General features: G+C 41.1%; 1 protein-coding gene across 2 annotated transcripts in view; it reads right to left on the reverse strand.

The window, feature by feature from the left end:
- Nucleotides 1-7543: 7543 nt before the first annotated feature.
- Nucleotides 7544-18684, reverse strand: part of TNMD (tenomodulin) — a 163730-nt gene continuing 152589 nt past the window's right edge. For both annotated transcript variants that reach the window (XM_033946525.1, XM_033946524.1), the window contains exon 7: nucleotides 7544-8451. In XM_033946525.1, coding sequence (XP_033802416.1) covers nucleotides 8242-8451 — 210 coding nt within the window. In that variant the 3' untranslated portion in view covers nucleotides 7544-8241. The remainder of the gene's footprint in view (nucleotides 8452-18684) is intronic.

Consider the following 18684-nt stretch of genomic DNA (forward strand, 5'->3'; position numbering starts at 1 on the left):
ACTCAACCAGCTAAGTACCGACACTGCCCCTGGAATGCCCCATCATAGCCAGTTTTGGCTTTGGCACTAACAGGGCATTTTCAGTGGCATTATCTGGTGAAGTACCACAGAAAATGCCCAGCTAGTCCCAGACAGGCAATTAAATGGCCAGGAGCTTCTTCTGGTCATTAAATCATTTTGAATATCAGGCCCACTGTCTTTTCATATATAGGACTCTTGCTACTTGTATTCTAGGCAGGGCTGTCCCACTATTAGGCAGGACTAAGCATTTGCCTCTGGCAGCAATTTTTGGGAGGCACCAAAGGGCAGCCGCAATCCAAGCAACCACACAAACTCAAAAGAAATAACAGCTGGGACAATGGGCACTTTTCATATAGTCCATTTATCTAGATTGTATGAATTTGGAATTTTGCAGTCCAGATGAATGATTCTGCATTTATTTTCAGTGGTGTCATTGCTGATTTTGTAATTTGGATCATAATCTGAGCTGGGTAGCATCTGACTTGCACTAGTGTCTTCCACATAAACTGTGAAAGATTTACAGGATTCAACAATGCAAAATAGCAGCAGACATAGTGTGATTCTAATTAACAAGAACAACGTTGCATACACAATTAGCTATACAGACAAAATGTGTTTTACAACTTTTATATTCAGCTTTCCAGATGTCCAGGAGAAAGTAGAATGCCAATGTTGTAATATTAGCTGACAAAGTGCAGATGGATGAGTTCTAGAATTTAAGTGTTCTTCCTGAGTCAAGCTTTTTAAGACAAGAAGTTCTTGGCCTGGAATTCCCGTTATTTCTGAAGAGGTTTCATTTTGCTTGAAATTTTATTTCAGGAAATTGCTGGTCCTCTGATTCTTTTTTCATATTGTGGTTTCAATTAACCATGAATTTCTTCCAGACCCAAAATGGTGGAAGCAATATCACGGGCCTATCTCTAGTTCAGGAACTTTAATGGTATGTTCTGGAGCAGTTTTCAACATGCTTGCATTGGTGCAAGGTTCTTGGGACCTGCTATCTATGCACAAACTTTCTGAAGGATTTGGACTTAATTAACTTTTTTAACCTGAATGCAAGGTGAATTATGAAATGTACAGTTGGTAGGCCCCTTCCATAGAAAACTTACAATCTACACACTACAGGGATTCAAAGAAGGTCTGGACAGGTACCTGGAGGACAAAGGGATTGAGGGGTACAGATAGGAGTAGAAGTAGGAAATAGGGATAGGATTAGAGGCAGTTACAAAATTAGTCAGGGACACTGTTCAGGCAATTAGGCCTGAGGGGCCGCCGCGGGAGCGGACCACTGGGCAAAATGGACCTCTGGTCTGCCTCAGCGGAGGCAACTTCTTATGTTCTTATGTTCTAAAGAATATATTTATTAACAGGCACTTCAGTGTAAATTATAGCAGGTCCTATTTCATGTAATGGAACCTTTTATATTAATGGGATTAGCACACTTTAGTAAATCTAGCCCTTTCAGTTGCAGTGCAGGTGAAATAATTTGATCAGGGTGGATCAGTGGAAGAAGCAGAATTTGGACCTTGGATTTCCTGGTTCTTAGTGCTTCAGTCCCTAGGCTTTCTGCTGCTTTGCTTTCAAAATTGCTGCAAGCAGGACTTGCCTTAGCATTTGCGGGACCCTATGCGATCAAGTTTGGTGGGTCCTACCCCAGGATTCATCACCTGCTCCAGTGTTTGAACCTCTCTACCCAGTATACTGGCATCTTCCATTCTCTATGACACCCCCCACCACCACCTACATTGTATCTTAAATGGTGTCTCTGAGTCTACATCTTGCCAGTGGTGGTAGCAATTCACCTGCAGTGCCAGTGGACAAACCCAGAAACTTCCCCTGTAGCCTTCCACTCTCACTGATGTAACTTCCTGTTTCTACAGGAACTCTAGGAGTGTCTGGAGCAGTACAGAGCATTCAATGTGCTGGCCTGCGCTAAAAACTTCTTTCCCTGTTTTGTAAAATGGGGGCTGAGGGTGGGTGGTGGGATGGTGGTGGTTAGTCAGAAAGAGGTCCATTTATAAAAGCTGTGGCAAGAATTAGCCGTAGTGTGCCTTTATTTATTTATTTCTATTTCTATCCCGTTCTCCCAGAAGCTCAGAACAGGTTACAGGTAGACATTCACAATCATTTGAAAACAGACTTATGTAGATCTTTTCTGTGCGCTAAGGCCATTTATACCACAGACTCTGTTTGACATGTACAGGATGAAAACTCTCATAATGCAAAACTGTGTTCTGATCTGCAGACTTTCGGAAAACTGTTGTTTCTAATGTATTATTAACACGTTGCAGTTTCACATCAAGAGTCACCAATGGTTGGTTAGGAATATCACTATCTTCTTCGGAGCATTCCACTCTCACAATTATTAAATTTTATTAGGATTTTATATACCGCCTATCAAGGTTATCTAAGCGGTTTTACAATCAGGTACTCAAGCATTTTCTCTATCTGTCCCGGTGGGCTCACAATCTAGCTAATGTACCTGGGGCTATGGAGGATTAAGTGATTTGCCCAGGGTCACAAGGAGCAGCGCGGGGTTTGAACCCACAACCCCAGGGTGCTGAGGACGTAGCTTCAACCACTGCGCCACACACTCCTACTGACTTTAAGTTGAAGATCAAGATGACTGCCAGAATGCCAGATGATATTCTTTTTCATTTTTGCTAGCCCTTCTATCCCTTTTTACTTGGAACCCTTCCCACCCCAAACAGTTTTTGCCCTACAGCTTTTCTCTTCTCAGCTTCTCTTACATTCAGAGAAGAGATAGCTTTCTGAAGACAACATTTGAATCCAGTTCATGTATGGACAATACATTGTTGAGCATCATTTCTCAAGAATAGAGATGGTTATTCTCTAGTAATCTCTTATAGACATATTTTTAAAAACTTTTTATTTATAGTGAATTTTAACTATTACAAGCAGAAAAACACTTGTTAAAGCCATGAGAAGGTCAATAGGACACCAAGCAAAGGTATGAACAAACATCATATCTTACTTAAGAAGAAAAATAAAAATGTACTTTCTTAGCCCACTAAGTTGGAGACCTCAGAAATTAGAAGGTAAATTATAAAGTTCAATAAACTATGTAAGAATAGGGATGTCTAAATACTTTTAAATTTATACTCAATCTTCACCAGTATATGTCCTTTAATTTAATAATTAGGGGAGGTGCTACAGGAAATTTATTATCAATGAATGCCATAAATTGTTTAGGGTTAAAGAAAATATGTTAAGCATTTTCAAATTTTATCAAACATTAGGGAACCGCAGAAAAAAAGTACCACCGTTCTGTATCATCTTTGGACACAGAGCCAGGTCTCTCTGCACACATCTTGGAAACACCATACTTTTTTTGACCCCAAACAAGTTCTTACAATGGCAAAAAAATACATTTAAAATATGATTTCTTTCCATTTCAAAGGCAAATGAAACAAGGAGGGTGACTCAATCTTCCACATTGTATATAGATATTTCCAGTAAATTGGTAACATTTAAATGTTCAGGTAACACAGTCTCTACTCGTGCATCTTATTTACCCACTTGCTATTTCTCAAAAAGCATATAACAGATCTTAACACAGAAACATGACAGCAGATAAAGTTCAAATGGCCCATCCAGTCTGTCCTACCGCAGAATTACTATATCCTCCTCCCTAAAAGATCGCACGTGCCTGTACCACATTTTCTTGAATTCAGACACAATCTTTGTCTCCACCATCTCTACTGGGAGACTATTCCATGAATCTACCACCCTTTCTGGAAAAAGTATTTCTTTAGATTACTCCTGAGCCTTTTAACCTCATCACCTTTTAACCTCATTCTATGCTCTCCCATTCTGGAGTTTCCTTTCAATTGAAAGAGACTTGCCTTGTGTATTTATGCCACATAGGTATTTAAATGTTTCTTTCATATCTCTCCTCTCCCACTTTTCCTCCAAAGTATATATATTGAGATCTTTAAGTCTGTCCCCATACGCCTTATGACGCAGACCATCAACCATTTTAGTAACTGTCCTCTGGACCAACCCCATCCTGTTTATATCTTTTTGAAAGTGCAGTCTCCAGAATTGTACACTATACAGGTGCATCAGTACTTCCTTTATCCTACTGGCCATTCCTCTCCTTATGCACCCTAGCATCCTACTAGCTTTTGCCATCACCTTTTCAACCTATTTGGCCATCTTAAGATCATCACATACTATCAGACCCAAATCCTGCTCTTCTTTTGTACAGAAAAGTTCTTCACCCCCTAAACTGTACCTTTCCCTCGGGCTTCTACAGCCCAAATGCATGATCTTGCATTTCTTAGCAATAAATCTTAACTGCCAAATTTCAGACCATTCCTCAAGCTTTGCTAGGTCCTTCCTCATGTTGTTCACACCATCAGAGGTGTCTACTCTATAGTAGATTTTGGTATCATCCGCAAAGAGACAAATCAGTCAGCCCTTCAGCAATATCGACTACAAAAATGTTAAAAAAGAACAGGCCCAAGAACCGAACCTTGAGGCACACCACTGGTAGCATCCCTTTCCTCAGAGCAATCTCTGTTGACCACTACCCTCTGTAGCCTTCCACTCAACCAGTTCCTGACCTAGTCTGTCACTTCTGGCCCATACTGAGGGCACTCAGTTTATTTATTAGATGCCTGTGTGGAACACTGTCAAAGGCTTCCCTAAAATCTAAATACACCACATCTAGCACACTCCTTCTATCCAATTCTCTGGTCACCCAGTCAAAGAAATTGATCAGATTTGTCTGACAAGACCTGGCTCTAGTGAATCCATGTTGTCTCGGGTCCTGTAATTCACTGGATTCCAGAAACTGCACTATTCTCTTTTAAAAGGATTTCCCTTAATTTACTTACCACAGAGGTCAGATTTACCTCTTCCTTACTTCCACTTTTGTGGAGAGATACCACATCTGCCCTTCTTCAGTTCTTTGCTACCACTCCCAGCTCTAGAGAATCATTGAAAAGATCAGCCATTGGAGCTGCCAGAACTTTCCTAAGTTCCCTCAGTACCCTTGAATATATACCATCCGGCTCCAAAGCTTTATCCACCTTTAGTTTAGCGAGCTCCTCATGAAAATAATCCTCTGAAAATCGATCAGGGTCTACCACACCTCCAGCCCTATTTGCTTTTGTTTTCTGAAGTCCCACTCCTGACCCTTCAGCTGTGAACACGGAACAAAAATATTTGTTATGCAATTCAGCCTTATCCTTATATGATTCTACATATTTCTCCCCTTCACCTTTGAGTCTCACAATGCCACTTTTTCACTTCCTCCTATCACTAATATATCTAAAAAAAATGAATTGTCTCCCCCCGTTTTATTGTCTACTATTTTGTCTTCCATTTGGATCTTTGCTTTCCTGATTACTCAACCAGCCTTTCTTAAATTTTCCAGACAGTTTTGCCTGTCTTTCTGCGATCTTTTGTAGTTTATGAAGGCTAACCTCTTATTCCTTACCTTTTAAGCTACTACTTTTGAAAATCAAAGCAGCCTTCTTTTCCTCAAAAAATTGTTTGTGGCTCTAACAGTTCAGTTTTGCTCACTGCTTTCCCATCCAGACAATTTCTTGACATAATCCCCCATCTGAACATAATTAATTTGTTGTTTAAAGTTTAGAACCTTCACTGTTGAATGAGCCCTCTCTACACCTTTCTTAATATTAAACCACACCATGTGGTGATCACTGGATGCCACATGATCACAATGGAAGGTATATCTTCCAATGGAATTTTTAACACCTCAAGCATATTTTTTTGAAACAAGTTTCTAGGTGGCATATAAGCTGTTCGAGGAAAGTTCAGACACCTTAAATTACACTTCCTTTGAGCTTAGACCATGCTCCAGCTGTTCTTATTTCCAGTGGATATTAATGCAGTCTTGCACAATCTTATACTGGATGGATTTCACTTCCTTCAATTTCTGCCCAACCTCACCAGCCTTTAATGATTCACAGCCAAATTGTTCTCCAATTCAAAATATTTACTAGACAATGTGGGGCTAATTCTATAAAGGGTGCCTAAAGTTAGGTGCCTCTTTTTCTTTAGCAATTATTGAGCCTATTAAGGGTATTGTGCCAATTAACACCCCCCTCCCCTTTTATAAAACTGCAAAAGTGGATTTTAGCACAAGCTGGCATGCTGAATGCTCTGCACTGCTCCTGACGCTCATAGGAACTCTTTGAGCGTTGGGAGCAGTGCAGATCATTCAGCACACCAGCTGGCGTTAAAAAATGCTTGAATTTGGTTCAATCTAGAATTTACATATTTTCAGGTCAGTAATCACTTCCCAAATAGCCTCTAGAGTTAGAGTTACTATTGTTACTCGCCCTTAATTTCCTATCCCTATGGGAATAATAATCTCCTTTGGGTTTTGCTTCACCGCTGCTAGAATTAGCTCCCAGCACTGTTAGCATAGCTCCTGGAGATAGGAAGAACTCAAGTCCTATTCTCACACCTTCTGAGTCTGGTTCTTCATTCAGTGTAGGTGTCGCTGCTAGGCCCTTGACCTGGAAAGAAACTCCAGGGAGAACAAGCGTGCTCTCAATCAGGGAACTAGAAGCAGCCAGCTGGGAGAGAGTTTGGCCTGATGGACTAAGGTCATCTCCTTCTCTGCTCAGGATAGTCCTCCCTCTATACCTGCTTCCATGAAGATTCCTCCAACAGCTCCCAAGACCTAATGGGTCTAGTACTGTATACTTAATTATCATTACCAGAGTGGTTGGAAGAATAGTTGGCAAAGAAGATTTTAATTTTCCTTTTCTTTTACCCATCTCTAATGAAGAAAACAGCAAAAAGGTAAAAAAAATAATCAGGAGTTGTAGGAGCTTGTCTACCTAATGTTATGCTCTGGCGGCTATCTTGTCAAGTCTCTACCTCTTAAAGAAGTATTTTAATGAGTAGCTCATATTTTCAAGTCTTAGGTGAAATAATATAACACTATTTTAAAAAAATGCCAAATAGAGAAAGAGAATCTAATTGTGTTAATGCAAGATAATGTGAAAGAATAACACATACATGTAATGCAACTGAAGATAAAATATTAAAAGGCTCATTTTCAAAGCACATAGACTTACAAATTTGCATATATCATTTTTTTATTTCTCTTAGTATTAATCATTTTCAACTTAACTTTCCTTTAGCGCAAAATGTCTGCCCAAAACATTTTCATGAATTTACATTTGTTTATTAGGCAGCTTTTGTCTGGAACAATCTATCTTTGCAAATTAGATAAATTAACTCTTACACTTAGCCTCTCTTTTACTAAGCCAAGGTAAGTTACAGGAAAATACTTTTAAAACCAATAGGAGGAAATTTTTTTTCACTCAGAGAATAGTTAAGCTCTGGAACGCGTTGCCAGAGGATGTGGTAAGAGCGGATAGCATAGCTGGTTTTAAGAAAGGTTTGGACAAGTTCCTGGAGGAAAAGTCCATAGTCTGTTATTGAGAAAGACACGGGGAAATCCACTGCTTGCCCTGGATCAGTAGCATGGAATATTGTTACTCCTTGGGTTTTGGTCAGGTACTAGTGACCTGGATTGGCCACCGTGAGAATGGGCTACTGGGCTTGATGACCCAGTAAGGCTATTCTTATGTTGCTCCGACACTCATAGTACTTCTATGAGTGTTGGAGCAGAGTCGGAACATTTAGCACTCTAGGCCATGATATAAACTTTTACTGTGGCTTTTTAAAAGGGGGAAGGGGGGTTAGTCCAGAAAGTAATTGAAAAGACATAGCTCAGCTCTAAGCCCTTCTTATCTTATTAATCAAGTTTTATTAAACTTCTCCTTAGATAGAGGGTTTCCTAATTTAGTAATCTGTGTTGAACCAAGAAAACTGAAGAATAGAGGTAGCAATAATAGAATAGAATATATAACTTTGCAGCTTTGTAAGTCTATGTGCTGTGAAAATGAGCATCTAAATGGTATGTGCAGCCAAAATTTTTCTCATGTCATTTATGCAATTTTTTAATTTCTGGGAATTTGTTGTTTTATTTTTTTTGTTTCAAGACAGTGTCATCAATAGCATACCCTACTGCTCAAATAGTACACCCTATTTCTAAATAAGGTGCTGTCCTCATTGATGCCACAAACAAACATCTAAACTTTGGGGCTTTTTCCTATCATTCTAGGTTAAAAAATGACACGAAATGACATAAGAAGGTAGTTTCAAATGAATGCACCTCCCTAAATGCCACTTTTAAAGCTGCCTCTCTTATACTCTCCCTAACATTCGTGCGATCCACCAGTTGCATGGCATGATGACTCTGCAGATGACACGACCTCCACCATAACAGTATGGATATGGATAGTAGCCCAGCATAGGTTCACACACTCGCCGACAATATCTTTGACCACGTCGACAGTTGTGGCAGCAGAATCCTCTGTTGTCGAATATGGGATCGAGCTCAAGTCCAACTTCACTCTTAAAACGAAAATAAATAAAATGCCAGTCAAAATCAGAACCAGAATCTATTGCAAAACAATAGTGCTGCATTGTAGGCTTCTAAACACAATTGTTTAGATTTTAGAACTCATAAAAGTGATGGACTAATGACACTTGTTAGAGTCATAAACTGCATATTGAAGATGAGCTTAATGCTAGGTCCCTAAATCAGGTCTATTATACTTTGTTATTCTTTCAAATCATCTTTTTCATTTGAGACTAGAATGTGTGCCATATGGGTTGATGCTTTATAATGTTGGCAATCACCAAAATTAGGACCATATGTGCTATGTCCTGGATTCTGTAAACAACGCCTAAATTTCCGGCGCTTAGAAAAATGGCACCAGCTGCGTGTCGGGCACATTTAGGCACCATTTACAGAATCGCGCTTAGTGGTGTTTATGTAAAATCATAGGCACCTGAAATGTACGCCAAGGTTTTAAAGGCCTATATTTCAGGTGGCTGAGTTTTTGAAGAATCACTCTTAGTGGTTCCTAAGTCACACTCTGCCCATAAAAACGCCCACTTAGGCATTAAGGGTTTGCTAATCACCATGCGATAAGTGCCTACCTTTCATAGAATTGGGTAGGCACCTATCGTCCAATTAATTTTATTTTTAGAAAATTATTGAAGCTATTAAGGGGATTTTGCCAATTAACACACCCCCACCCCGCTTTTTACTAAGCCACAGTAGTGGTTTCTACCATGGCCAAGAGCGATAAGTGTTCTGACGCTGCTTTGATGCTCGTAGAACTTCTATGAGTGTTGGAGCAGCATCAGAGCATTTAGCACTCCAAGCCATGGTAGAAACTTCTACCATGGCTTAGTAAAAAGGGGGAGGGGGAGGGGTAAGCTAGGCCCCTAACTTTAGGTGCCCTTTAGAGAATTTGGCACTGAGTGTGTTTCCCAAAAATGTGGGCCAGTCAGGAGCAGGTCAGGGAGTATTGCTGGGGAGGAGCTGAGACTTATGTGGGCACTGGCAATATTCAGCTGGGACCCACATAAGATAAGCAGGTAAATTCAGTGATACCGTGAGCTGCCACAAGAGGTCACAGCAGCCATTTTGGAGGCACCAGCGATGGGGCAGGAGCAAGAGAGCTGCCCTCAAGCCACCAGCAACCCCCCCTACTCAACCACCTGGTAGTTAGTTAGGCCCAGAGATACCTACCTAAGCAGGGGGGTGGGGGACCTGATGAGAGGAGGGAGATGGTGTGAGACAATCAGGGGAAGGGGCATTGTGGAGGGTTTGGGAGGGAAATCGTGGGCTCTGGGGTGGTTGGGATTAAAAAAAATACTTAAGTGGGCCCCAGCCTGATATTCAACTGGGACCAGAAAACTCAATTATGCAGGTCTGGCTGAATATCGTCCAGGCCACTTTGTATAAAGTGGGATACAAATGAATAAACTCATATACACACAATATAATCTCATTAAAAATACATAATGGTAACCACTTAATTAAAGTACACAAAGCGCACTGTATGCAGAGAAAAGTTTGTAGGATTTTGTAGATTTCAATCATACTTCCCCTCAGCTGTCTTTTTTCCAGACTGAAAACCTAACCTTTTTAGTCTTTCCTCATACAAGAGGAGTTCCATCCCCTTTATCATCTTGGTTGCTCTTCTTTGGACCTTTTATAATTCTTCTATATCTTTTTTGAGATACGGCGAACAGAACTGAACGCAATACTCAAGGTGAGGTTGCACTATGGAGAATAACCAAAAAATCCTCAGATTCTCTTTGATCCTTCCACCACCTTTCCATATGCAGGATAGATCAGGAGTGTGCTTAACATTAACACACTAAGATTCTATAATACTGTAAGTTACAAGCGCAAATACAGCATTTAGTTGTGGTCATTCACATCAGCCATTGACATGGCAACTTAAGCTACTATTCTATAATTGCAATTACATGTGAATTGATGCTTAAAGTGTAGCATCCCGACTTCTGAATGTCAGTGCCCCTTTCAGTTATCTTTAAGTGCTCGAATTTTAAATCCTATACTCTGCTTTCATGTTCAGTATTGTTGATATCGCCATGTCACTCCCATCTACCTCTGCTGACATTGCCCTCTCTCCTCCCACACCCCAGTTTCTTTACAGAAATGTACAACAAGAAGTGTGGTCTTTCCAGACAAATTCTTGTTAGTATTTTAGCAAACTGGTTTTATAGGATTTTGTCAGTTTCCAACCCCCCCCAATGCTCTTCTCTACAGCCCTCAATGCTCTCCAACCCCCCTCTCTGATGCTCTTCTCTATAGCTCCCCACCCCCAAATGATCTCCAGATCTACCTTATGCTCTTCTCTACAGCCTCCATGATCTCCAGGCCTCCTCGCTGATGCTCTTCTCAACATCTCTCCATGCTCTCCAGTCCCATCCCTCTGAAGCTCTTTTCTACAGCCCTCAATGTTCTCCAGCCCCCTCCCCTGATGCTCTTCTCTTTAGCGCCCCCCCCCTACCCCCATGATCTCCAGGTCTCTTTCCTGATGCTCTCCTCCCTCCTTCTCCAGGTCTCCTCCTTGATGCTCTTCTCTACATCCTCCCATGCTCTCCAGTCCTGTCCCCTAAAGCTTTTCTCTACATCCCCCCATGTTCTCCAGCCCTTCTCCTCAAATATGTTCTCTATGGCCCCCTATGATCTCCAGGCCCATCATTGATGATTTTCTCTGTACAGCCCCCTGTGATTTCCAGGCCCCTTCCCTGATGCTGTTCTCTACAGCCCCTGTTTTCTCCAGCTTTCTCTCCCTGATGCTTTTCCGCTCTCCCCCCTTTATGCTCCCCAGGTCAGGCCCCAGCCCAACTAACCTTAATCAGGCTGGAGCAGAACAGAGATCCCAGTAGTAGTAGCAGCAGCGGCAGTACAGCAGTACAGAGGTGGTGGCCCTGGGATGGCACAGTCTGGTGGCATGTGGCAGACGGCAGTGAACACAGCAGTGCTGAAGAGGATCCTGAACCTGGAGGCAGTCTGGTGGCGACGGCAGCAGTGAGGTGTGTGCAGGAGGTGAGCAGACACTGCACAGAAGGCGGTAGGTATTTATACGTCATATAACTTCCTACTGCCAATTTCTTTGGGGGGCCATGTCCTCCATGGACCCCCAGTTCTGATGCCTATACTGTAATTTACTCTACCCCTGCTGCATTTAGACACTTACCCTTACACCAGTTGTATGAAGCACAAAGGAGAAATCTAAGTATTTGGTATACCAGTACCAAAATAGGTCTTTGGGAATCAGGGAGCCAAGTAAAAGCCCAGAAGGAACCTAAGATCCAAAGGATGGGAAGGAAGCTGTCTGTCCTAGATGTGTGTGGAAGATAGAATCAAACCCCTGTTCTGAATGTTGCACTTGTATGCACTAAAGCTGCATCTGAACTTACCATTTACTGTTTTTCTTTGAAGAAAGTTTTAACAGTAAAGACGTTTAATTTGGAATACCACTATCTTCTCTGAAGTGCTTCCTTGAACTTTGATAGTATATATTGGCCCTAAAACAAAGAACCTCTTCCGTTATTATAGAATCCATGCCAGACAATCCCTGGAACTTAACCCTGGAATTAAGTGAGCCCCTGGTATATGATGGCTGCTCAGAAACTACAATTATGCACCCTTGCCAATGATTTTTTTTTTCCATCTGATGTCGCAGACACGGCTAAAACTGGCTGTGTAAGAGTAAACAGATTAAAGAAAGCAATGAAATCATTGTTTTGGAAGTTGCTGGGATGTTCTGCTATTTTGTGGGCTTTCTGTCAGCAGTCCTGGCCTAATTGCAATAGCAACTTGTCCAAAATCTTTATTATGCGCCTTTGATAAACTCTTTCCAAAGTCTGTAGATATAAGTAGAAACATGCTATAATATTTAGCATTTGGTCTTTATTCTTTATTTGTGCCAAGATGCTTATCAGCATGCATGGTGCTTCTCTGCTTTTGAAATAAGATCAGATCTGAAAAGCAGGAGGTTGTGAGCCAAATAATTCTTAAAAGAAAAAAAAAATCCCTTTGTGGATTTGGGTGATGAGAATTATATCAGAGCACATACATTTAGAAGTTTTAGAACAGGGGTGCCCCAAAGGTCGATCGCTATCGACCAGTAGATCACAAGGGCAGCATGAGTCGATCACGGAGCCCATAAGGGGCTCCGCAATAGACTCACATTGCCTTTGCGTTCTCCCTGCTTCCCCTGATGTCAGAATTGACGTCGGGGGAGGAGGCTTGTGGGCCCGGTGCTTGTGCAGTGGCTGCATGTGCCTGGCTTTTGCGGCATCGGGGAAGCAGGGAGAAATCACCGTTGTCAACAGCGGTGGCTGGAGGAGGGGGCAGGAGGTGGTGGCTTGGGGGGGGCAAGGAGAGAGAAAGAAAGACAGTGGCTTGGGGGGAGAGGGCAGGGAGTGAGAAAGAAAGACACAGAGCTTCATACTTCCTAGAACAAACAAGCTGCTGTTCCTCCAATGACCAACTAACAGTGCTGCCTTCTCTGGAGAGAGACAAGGGAGAAAGACAGGTAGAAAGAAAGGGGGGGCAGGGAGAGAGAAAGAAAGAAAGACATAAAGAAAGAAGGGGAGAGAGAGAGAGAAAGAAAGAGGAGGAGGGGACAGGGAGAAAAGAAAAAAAAAGTTGGACTCATGGAAGGACAGAGAGAGATGTTGGTTGGGGAATTAGTCAATTTTTTTAAACATGCTCCAGCTTACTTGCAAGGATCAGAGCAAAGATATTGAAAGAAAGCTGGAAGTTTATCTACTTATATTTATACTTACCTTAATTATATTATTCTCTTTCTTTGCTCCTATTCCTAAGTCACCTAGATATGTGTTTATTTGTCTTTTTGAAGTCTGCCTGAAGTATACTCAAAGCAGCAGTAAATCCTTTCATATAAAAGCACAATCTCCCAAATTCTCTAAAAAGTGCCAAAAATTGCTTGCACAATTTTGGTCATGTACCCATATTATACGTGCAATTTAATTGAATAACAGGCTAAGTAGTGCCAATAATTGGCTTCATAAACAATTATTGGTGCTAATTAAAATCAATTATATATTATACACGTAAATTTAGAAAAATGGAGAGACCCAATGATCCACAGTGAAAACAATCCACCGATGAAAACAAAAACTGTGGATACAGATGTTCTGGAGATAATTTATTAAACACTGACATATAAAACCATGAAAATTCAATTAAAAAAGTACAATGATAAAAAATACTGTGATAAAAATCTAGCCAGACCCTACACGGTCCGTGTTTCGGTGAACACACCTTCCTCAGGGGTCCAATGGTTTACGAACTCACATATAAAGAATTGGATTGAAAACAGCCTATTGTCTTTAAACATGTGAGCAAAGAACACCGCAGACAAGCTGAAGTAGCAAAAAAAAAAAATGAGTCATGAGTCAAAAAAGGGGGCACAGAAATGGGTGGACCTTGAGTGGGTCATGGATTTTGGGGGTGTTATTTTAATTATGTATGTAATTATGTAATAAGATCATCTGTGCCTAAATTTAGGTATATAGTTAATAACCAGAAAAAGACTGGTGAACTCAAAATTTCACACACAATTCTTTATTTCTTTAATATACCATATGTGAGTCAACATATGGTGTATTAAAGAAATAAAGAATTGTGTGTGAAATTTTGAGTTCACCAGTCTTTTTCTGGACCTTTCCACCATTTTGAGTCTCAGTGTTGTGCTTGTGGATTTGACTCTCCTGTGTTTTTCTAACTATCTTATAGTTAATAACAACATACGGCCTCTTTTATTTGCTGCGCTAATGGCCCCAAAGCCCATAGAGATTTAAAAGGCTTTGGGCCGATGCTGCGCGGCTTTGTAAAAGAGGCAGATAGTGTAGATCAACTTTAAATATCTAAATTTCTTCAGGGATCTCAGCAGTGCTACTCATTATGATTAAAATTTTATACACCAAATCATCACTAAACCCAACAGCTTTTATATTTTTAAATTTCATAAATACTCTTTCATAAATCAGGCTTTTAGGCACTTATCATTTAAATAATTTTTCAGCGTTAACTCTTGCAGCTATTGAAATAAGTGCAAAGCTGGCAAAGTGGAACTTTAAAGGTGGCGAGCCATGAAAAAGCTGTTATATGCGAAACATGATTCAGGTCAGTGATATTGAGTCCCTGGCAGATATAAGCTAAGTAAACTTTGAAGTTTTTTTTAAGTTATAGTTCAAAAATTCTTTAAGTCATAAGTGCCATTCCACTTATCTCCAGTCCGATGAGCTAGAACAATGGCAAATCATGGGTTAAGCAAATGACTTCTAGCTGAGTGAGTCAGAGTCAGAACAAAATGTCCGATGCAATGTTGTATCCAATGATGTCAATGAAAGACATTCTGTGGATGCCTGCTGTATCATCAAGGCACGCCAATGAGAAAAAGTAGGGGGGATCTGATTTAATTCAACAATGCATCCTTTTCGGCACCAATATTTTAGGCATCATATATAGAAAATGGCCCTTAGTTTGCTAATGGTTAAGCTGGAACTGAGAAAGGTATAGAGAAAGTACTAAAATACCCACTGCCGCAGAAAAGAGATAAAACTGGAATGGAAAAGATAAAAGAATGGATCCACCAAAAAGAGACAGAAAACAAAAAACATGAAACAGAGAAAAGTTTAGGGAATGAGAGAAAGATGCTTAGTTCAAATATCCAACCAGAGGCTCCAGAGTTTGGAAACTATTTTAAAAAATTATTTCTGCATTTAACAATACCTGGATCACAACGGTTCCTTCAGTGGTGTAACATGAAAAAGAGCAATAAATTTTTGAACTCATCTCCCTCCTTCATGATTCCACCCCTCTCTTTCCGCAAGTTAAGTCAGAATGACCACTCACATCACCTGCTTCTCCTTAGTTAGCCACTGATACCACATGCCCAAATCTCTTTATACTTCACAATTCTCTCCTATTGTAAGTTTTTATATTTTCACTCTTCTCAAGCAAAACATTTTTGCAAACTATTTTATTATATGATAGAGAATATTAATTCATAAGAAAGCAGTTCTGTGGAGGAGGCGTGAAGAAAAAGGTCTGTGAAGTTCAGGCCCCCCTTCTTCCACACCCCTCTTTCGCCCACTCCGCTGCTTCAGCTTTTCTAAAAAGTGAGTTATTAGCTGACTGTGATCTTTCTATCCCCCTCCCTCCTGCTGCTGGCAGGGTAGAAACATCTGGGTCTGAACTGTCGAGCCCCATTCATTTCAAAGACCAGTTATACAGCACCCCATGGATCAGACTGAGGATTTTTTTTCTATGCATTACTTAACAGAGCTGAAGTCAGTTTTCAGTTCAGCCTAAAGCAGTGTGAAATTGTAGTTTTTGGCTGTCCAGTCTACTAGATTATTTTGACTACAGTCTATCCGTCTGGTACTGAGTTTTGTAATTATTCCACATTTCTCACAACAAATGAAAAATGCTATTTTTCTTCTTAACCAAGTAAGTTTTACCCTCATATTAACTCATTACTGGTATATTATACTTGTTTAAGCTCAGAGCATTGTGCTGAATATATGATGAACCACATTGTTCACAATGGAATTGAACTTACCCCTCTTCTATTAAACTGCGCTAACAATTTGTAGCACAAAGAGCCGCGCTGAATGGCCCGTGCTGCTCCCAATGCTCATAGGAACTCTATGAGCGTCGGGAGCATGATGGGTCATTCAGCGCGGCTCACCACTCTAAAAACTGCTATTGCAGTTTCGTAGAAGAGGGGGTTAGTTTTTCTCTTGAATAGATTGCAAGCATTGTTGAGTAGGGACTGTTTCTTGTATGATTGTGTACAGTGCTATGTACATCTAGTAGCATTAGTGAAATGATAAGTTGTAGGTATTAGTCTGAATATCTGTCCTGCATTCAGGAAAAGGTGATATTAAGGACTCCTTTTACTAAGCTACGATAGCGTTTTTAGCGCACGCTAAACCCACGCTACGCTAAACATACATAGAAAAAAATGGACAACTGAAGGCGAGCCAGCACGGCTTCTGCAAGGGTAGGTCGTGCCTCACGAACTTACTGTACTTCTTTGAGGGAATAAACAGCCAGATGGACAAGGGGGAAGCCATAGACATCATTTACCTTGACTTCCAAAAAGCCTTCAACAAGGTACCTCACGAAAGGCTGCTTAAGAAGCTGTGGAATCACGGGGTACAAGGGGATGTACACCGATGGATCAGACACTGGCTGGCGGGCAGAAAACAGAGGGTTGGAGTAAAAGGGCATTACTCAGACTGGCAATGGGTCACGAGCGGAGTCCCTCAGGGATCGGTGTTGGGACCACTCCTGTTCAATATATTTATCAACGACCTGGAGACGGGGACGAAATGTGAGGTCATTAAATTTGCTGATGACACCAAACTCTGTAGCAGGGTCAAAACCAAGGAGGATTGTGAAGACCTGCAGAGGGACCTGACGAGACTAGAAGAGTGGGCAAAAAAATGGCAAATGAGTTTCAATGTGGATAAATGCAAGGTCATGCATGTAGGGAAAAAGAACCCAATGTTCAGCTACAAAATGGGGGAATATTGCTAGGGGTGAGCGACCTTGAAAGAGACCTGGGGGTGATGGTGGACGCAACATTGAAGCCATTGGCGCAGTGTGCGACAGCCTCCAAGAAAGCAAACAGAATGCTGGGCATCATCAAAAAGGGTATCACAACCAGGACGAAAGAAGTCATCATGCCACTGTATCGTGCAATGGTGCGCCCGCACCTGGAATACTGTGTCCAGTACTGGTCACCGTACCTCAAGAAAGACATGGCAGTACTCGAGGGAGTCCAGGGAAGAGCGACAAAACCGATAAGAGGTATGGAAAATTTTTCATACGCTGACAGGTTAAAAATGCTGGAGCTGTTCTCCCTGGAGAAGAGGAGACTTAGAGGGGACATGATAGAAACCTTCAAAATCCTGAAGGGCATAGAGAAAGTGGACAAGGACAGATTCTTCAAACTGTGGGGAACCACAAGCACTAGGGGTCACTCGGAGAAATTGAAAGGGGACAGGTTCAGAACAAATGCTAGGAAGTTCTTTTTTACCCAGAGGGTGGTAGACACATGGAACGCTCTTCCAGAGGTTGTGATAGGCCAGACCACAGTACTGGGGTTCAAGGAAGGTTTGGATAGGTTCCTAAAGGATAAAGGGATTGAGGGGTACAGATAGAAGCAGAGGTAGGATATAAAAATGGTCAAATCACTTCACAGGTCAAAGGACCTGGTGGGCCGCCGCGGGAGCGAACCGCTGGGCGGGATGGACCTCTGGTCTGATCCAGTGGAGGCAACTTCTTATGTTCTTATGTTCTTACGCGGCTAGAACTAACGCCAGCTTAGTAAAAGGAGCACTAAGACTTAATTGGCAATGGCCTGAGTGGGCAAAAATAGGTCTACTCTTTTTATGCCACCTAATTTGCCCACTTTATAGCGCTGAATATTGGCTGGAAATATCTTTAAAATTCTGCATGCATACATCTGGTAGACACATTCCGATTTTGAATTCAAATATTTTAAGAAGCTTTATTTTTGTTTTAAGTTGCCTGCTAAGTAAAATGATTTGAATAAGTATGTAATGCTCTCCTCCTCTTATACTCAACCACTAAACCCAATGTATTATCCCTTCCTTTATTAAGCTCTTGTAAACCGTACCGAGCTCTATAATCATGGAGAGGATGCAGTATATAAACTTAAGGTTTACTTTAGTTTAGTTTCTGTCAGAGCTGGGACTAGTTATCGCTGTTGAAAATGCCTGTTAGTGCCAAAAAATAAGCCAGCAATATTGGGGACGTTCCAGGAGCGTGACTGCTTAACACCTGATATTCATAACTTAAACAGGCAGGCTGATAATGCAAGAATGTCAGCTTTCCAATGTGCGCATCCAATTGAAACACTCTTCTAATTCTGAAGTTCTTGCATTGTCAGCTAATTCTTGCATTGTCCTCTAATTCTTCTATACTTTGATTCATAAAGTTTAGTCCAAAAGGAAAAGTCCACCTATATTTGATGTTCTTAGTTCTTAATGTGTGAGTTCTTCTTCTTTGTCAATGAGTGAAGTAGGACAAGTCAGTGTAGATCTTGATGGGCTCACCTTTGTACTTTAGACATCCTTATTCCTAATAGCAGTCTTAAGCTTTTGTTTATCTTCCAAGTAATGAAAGCAAGACATATTTGGCAAATAGAAAAAGGCCCATAGCCTGCACGCTGGTTAATTCTGTAA

Source organism: Geotrypetes seraphini, chromosome 5 (assembly GCF_902459505.1).
Source record: "Geotrypetes seraphini chromosome 5, aGeoSer1.1, whole genome shotgun sequence".
NCBI classification, from domain to species: domain Eukaryota; kingdom Metazoa; phylum Chordata; class Amphibia; order Gymnophiona; family Dermophiidae; genus Geotrypetes; species Geotrypetes seraphini.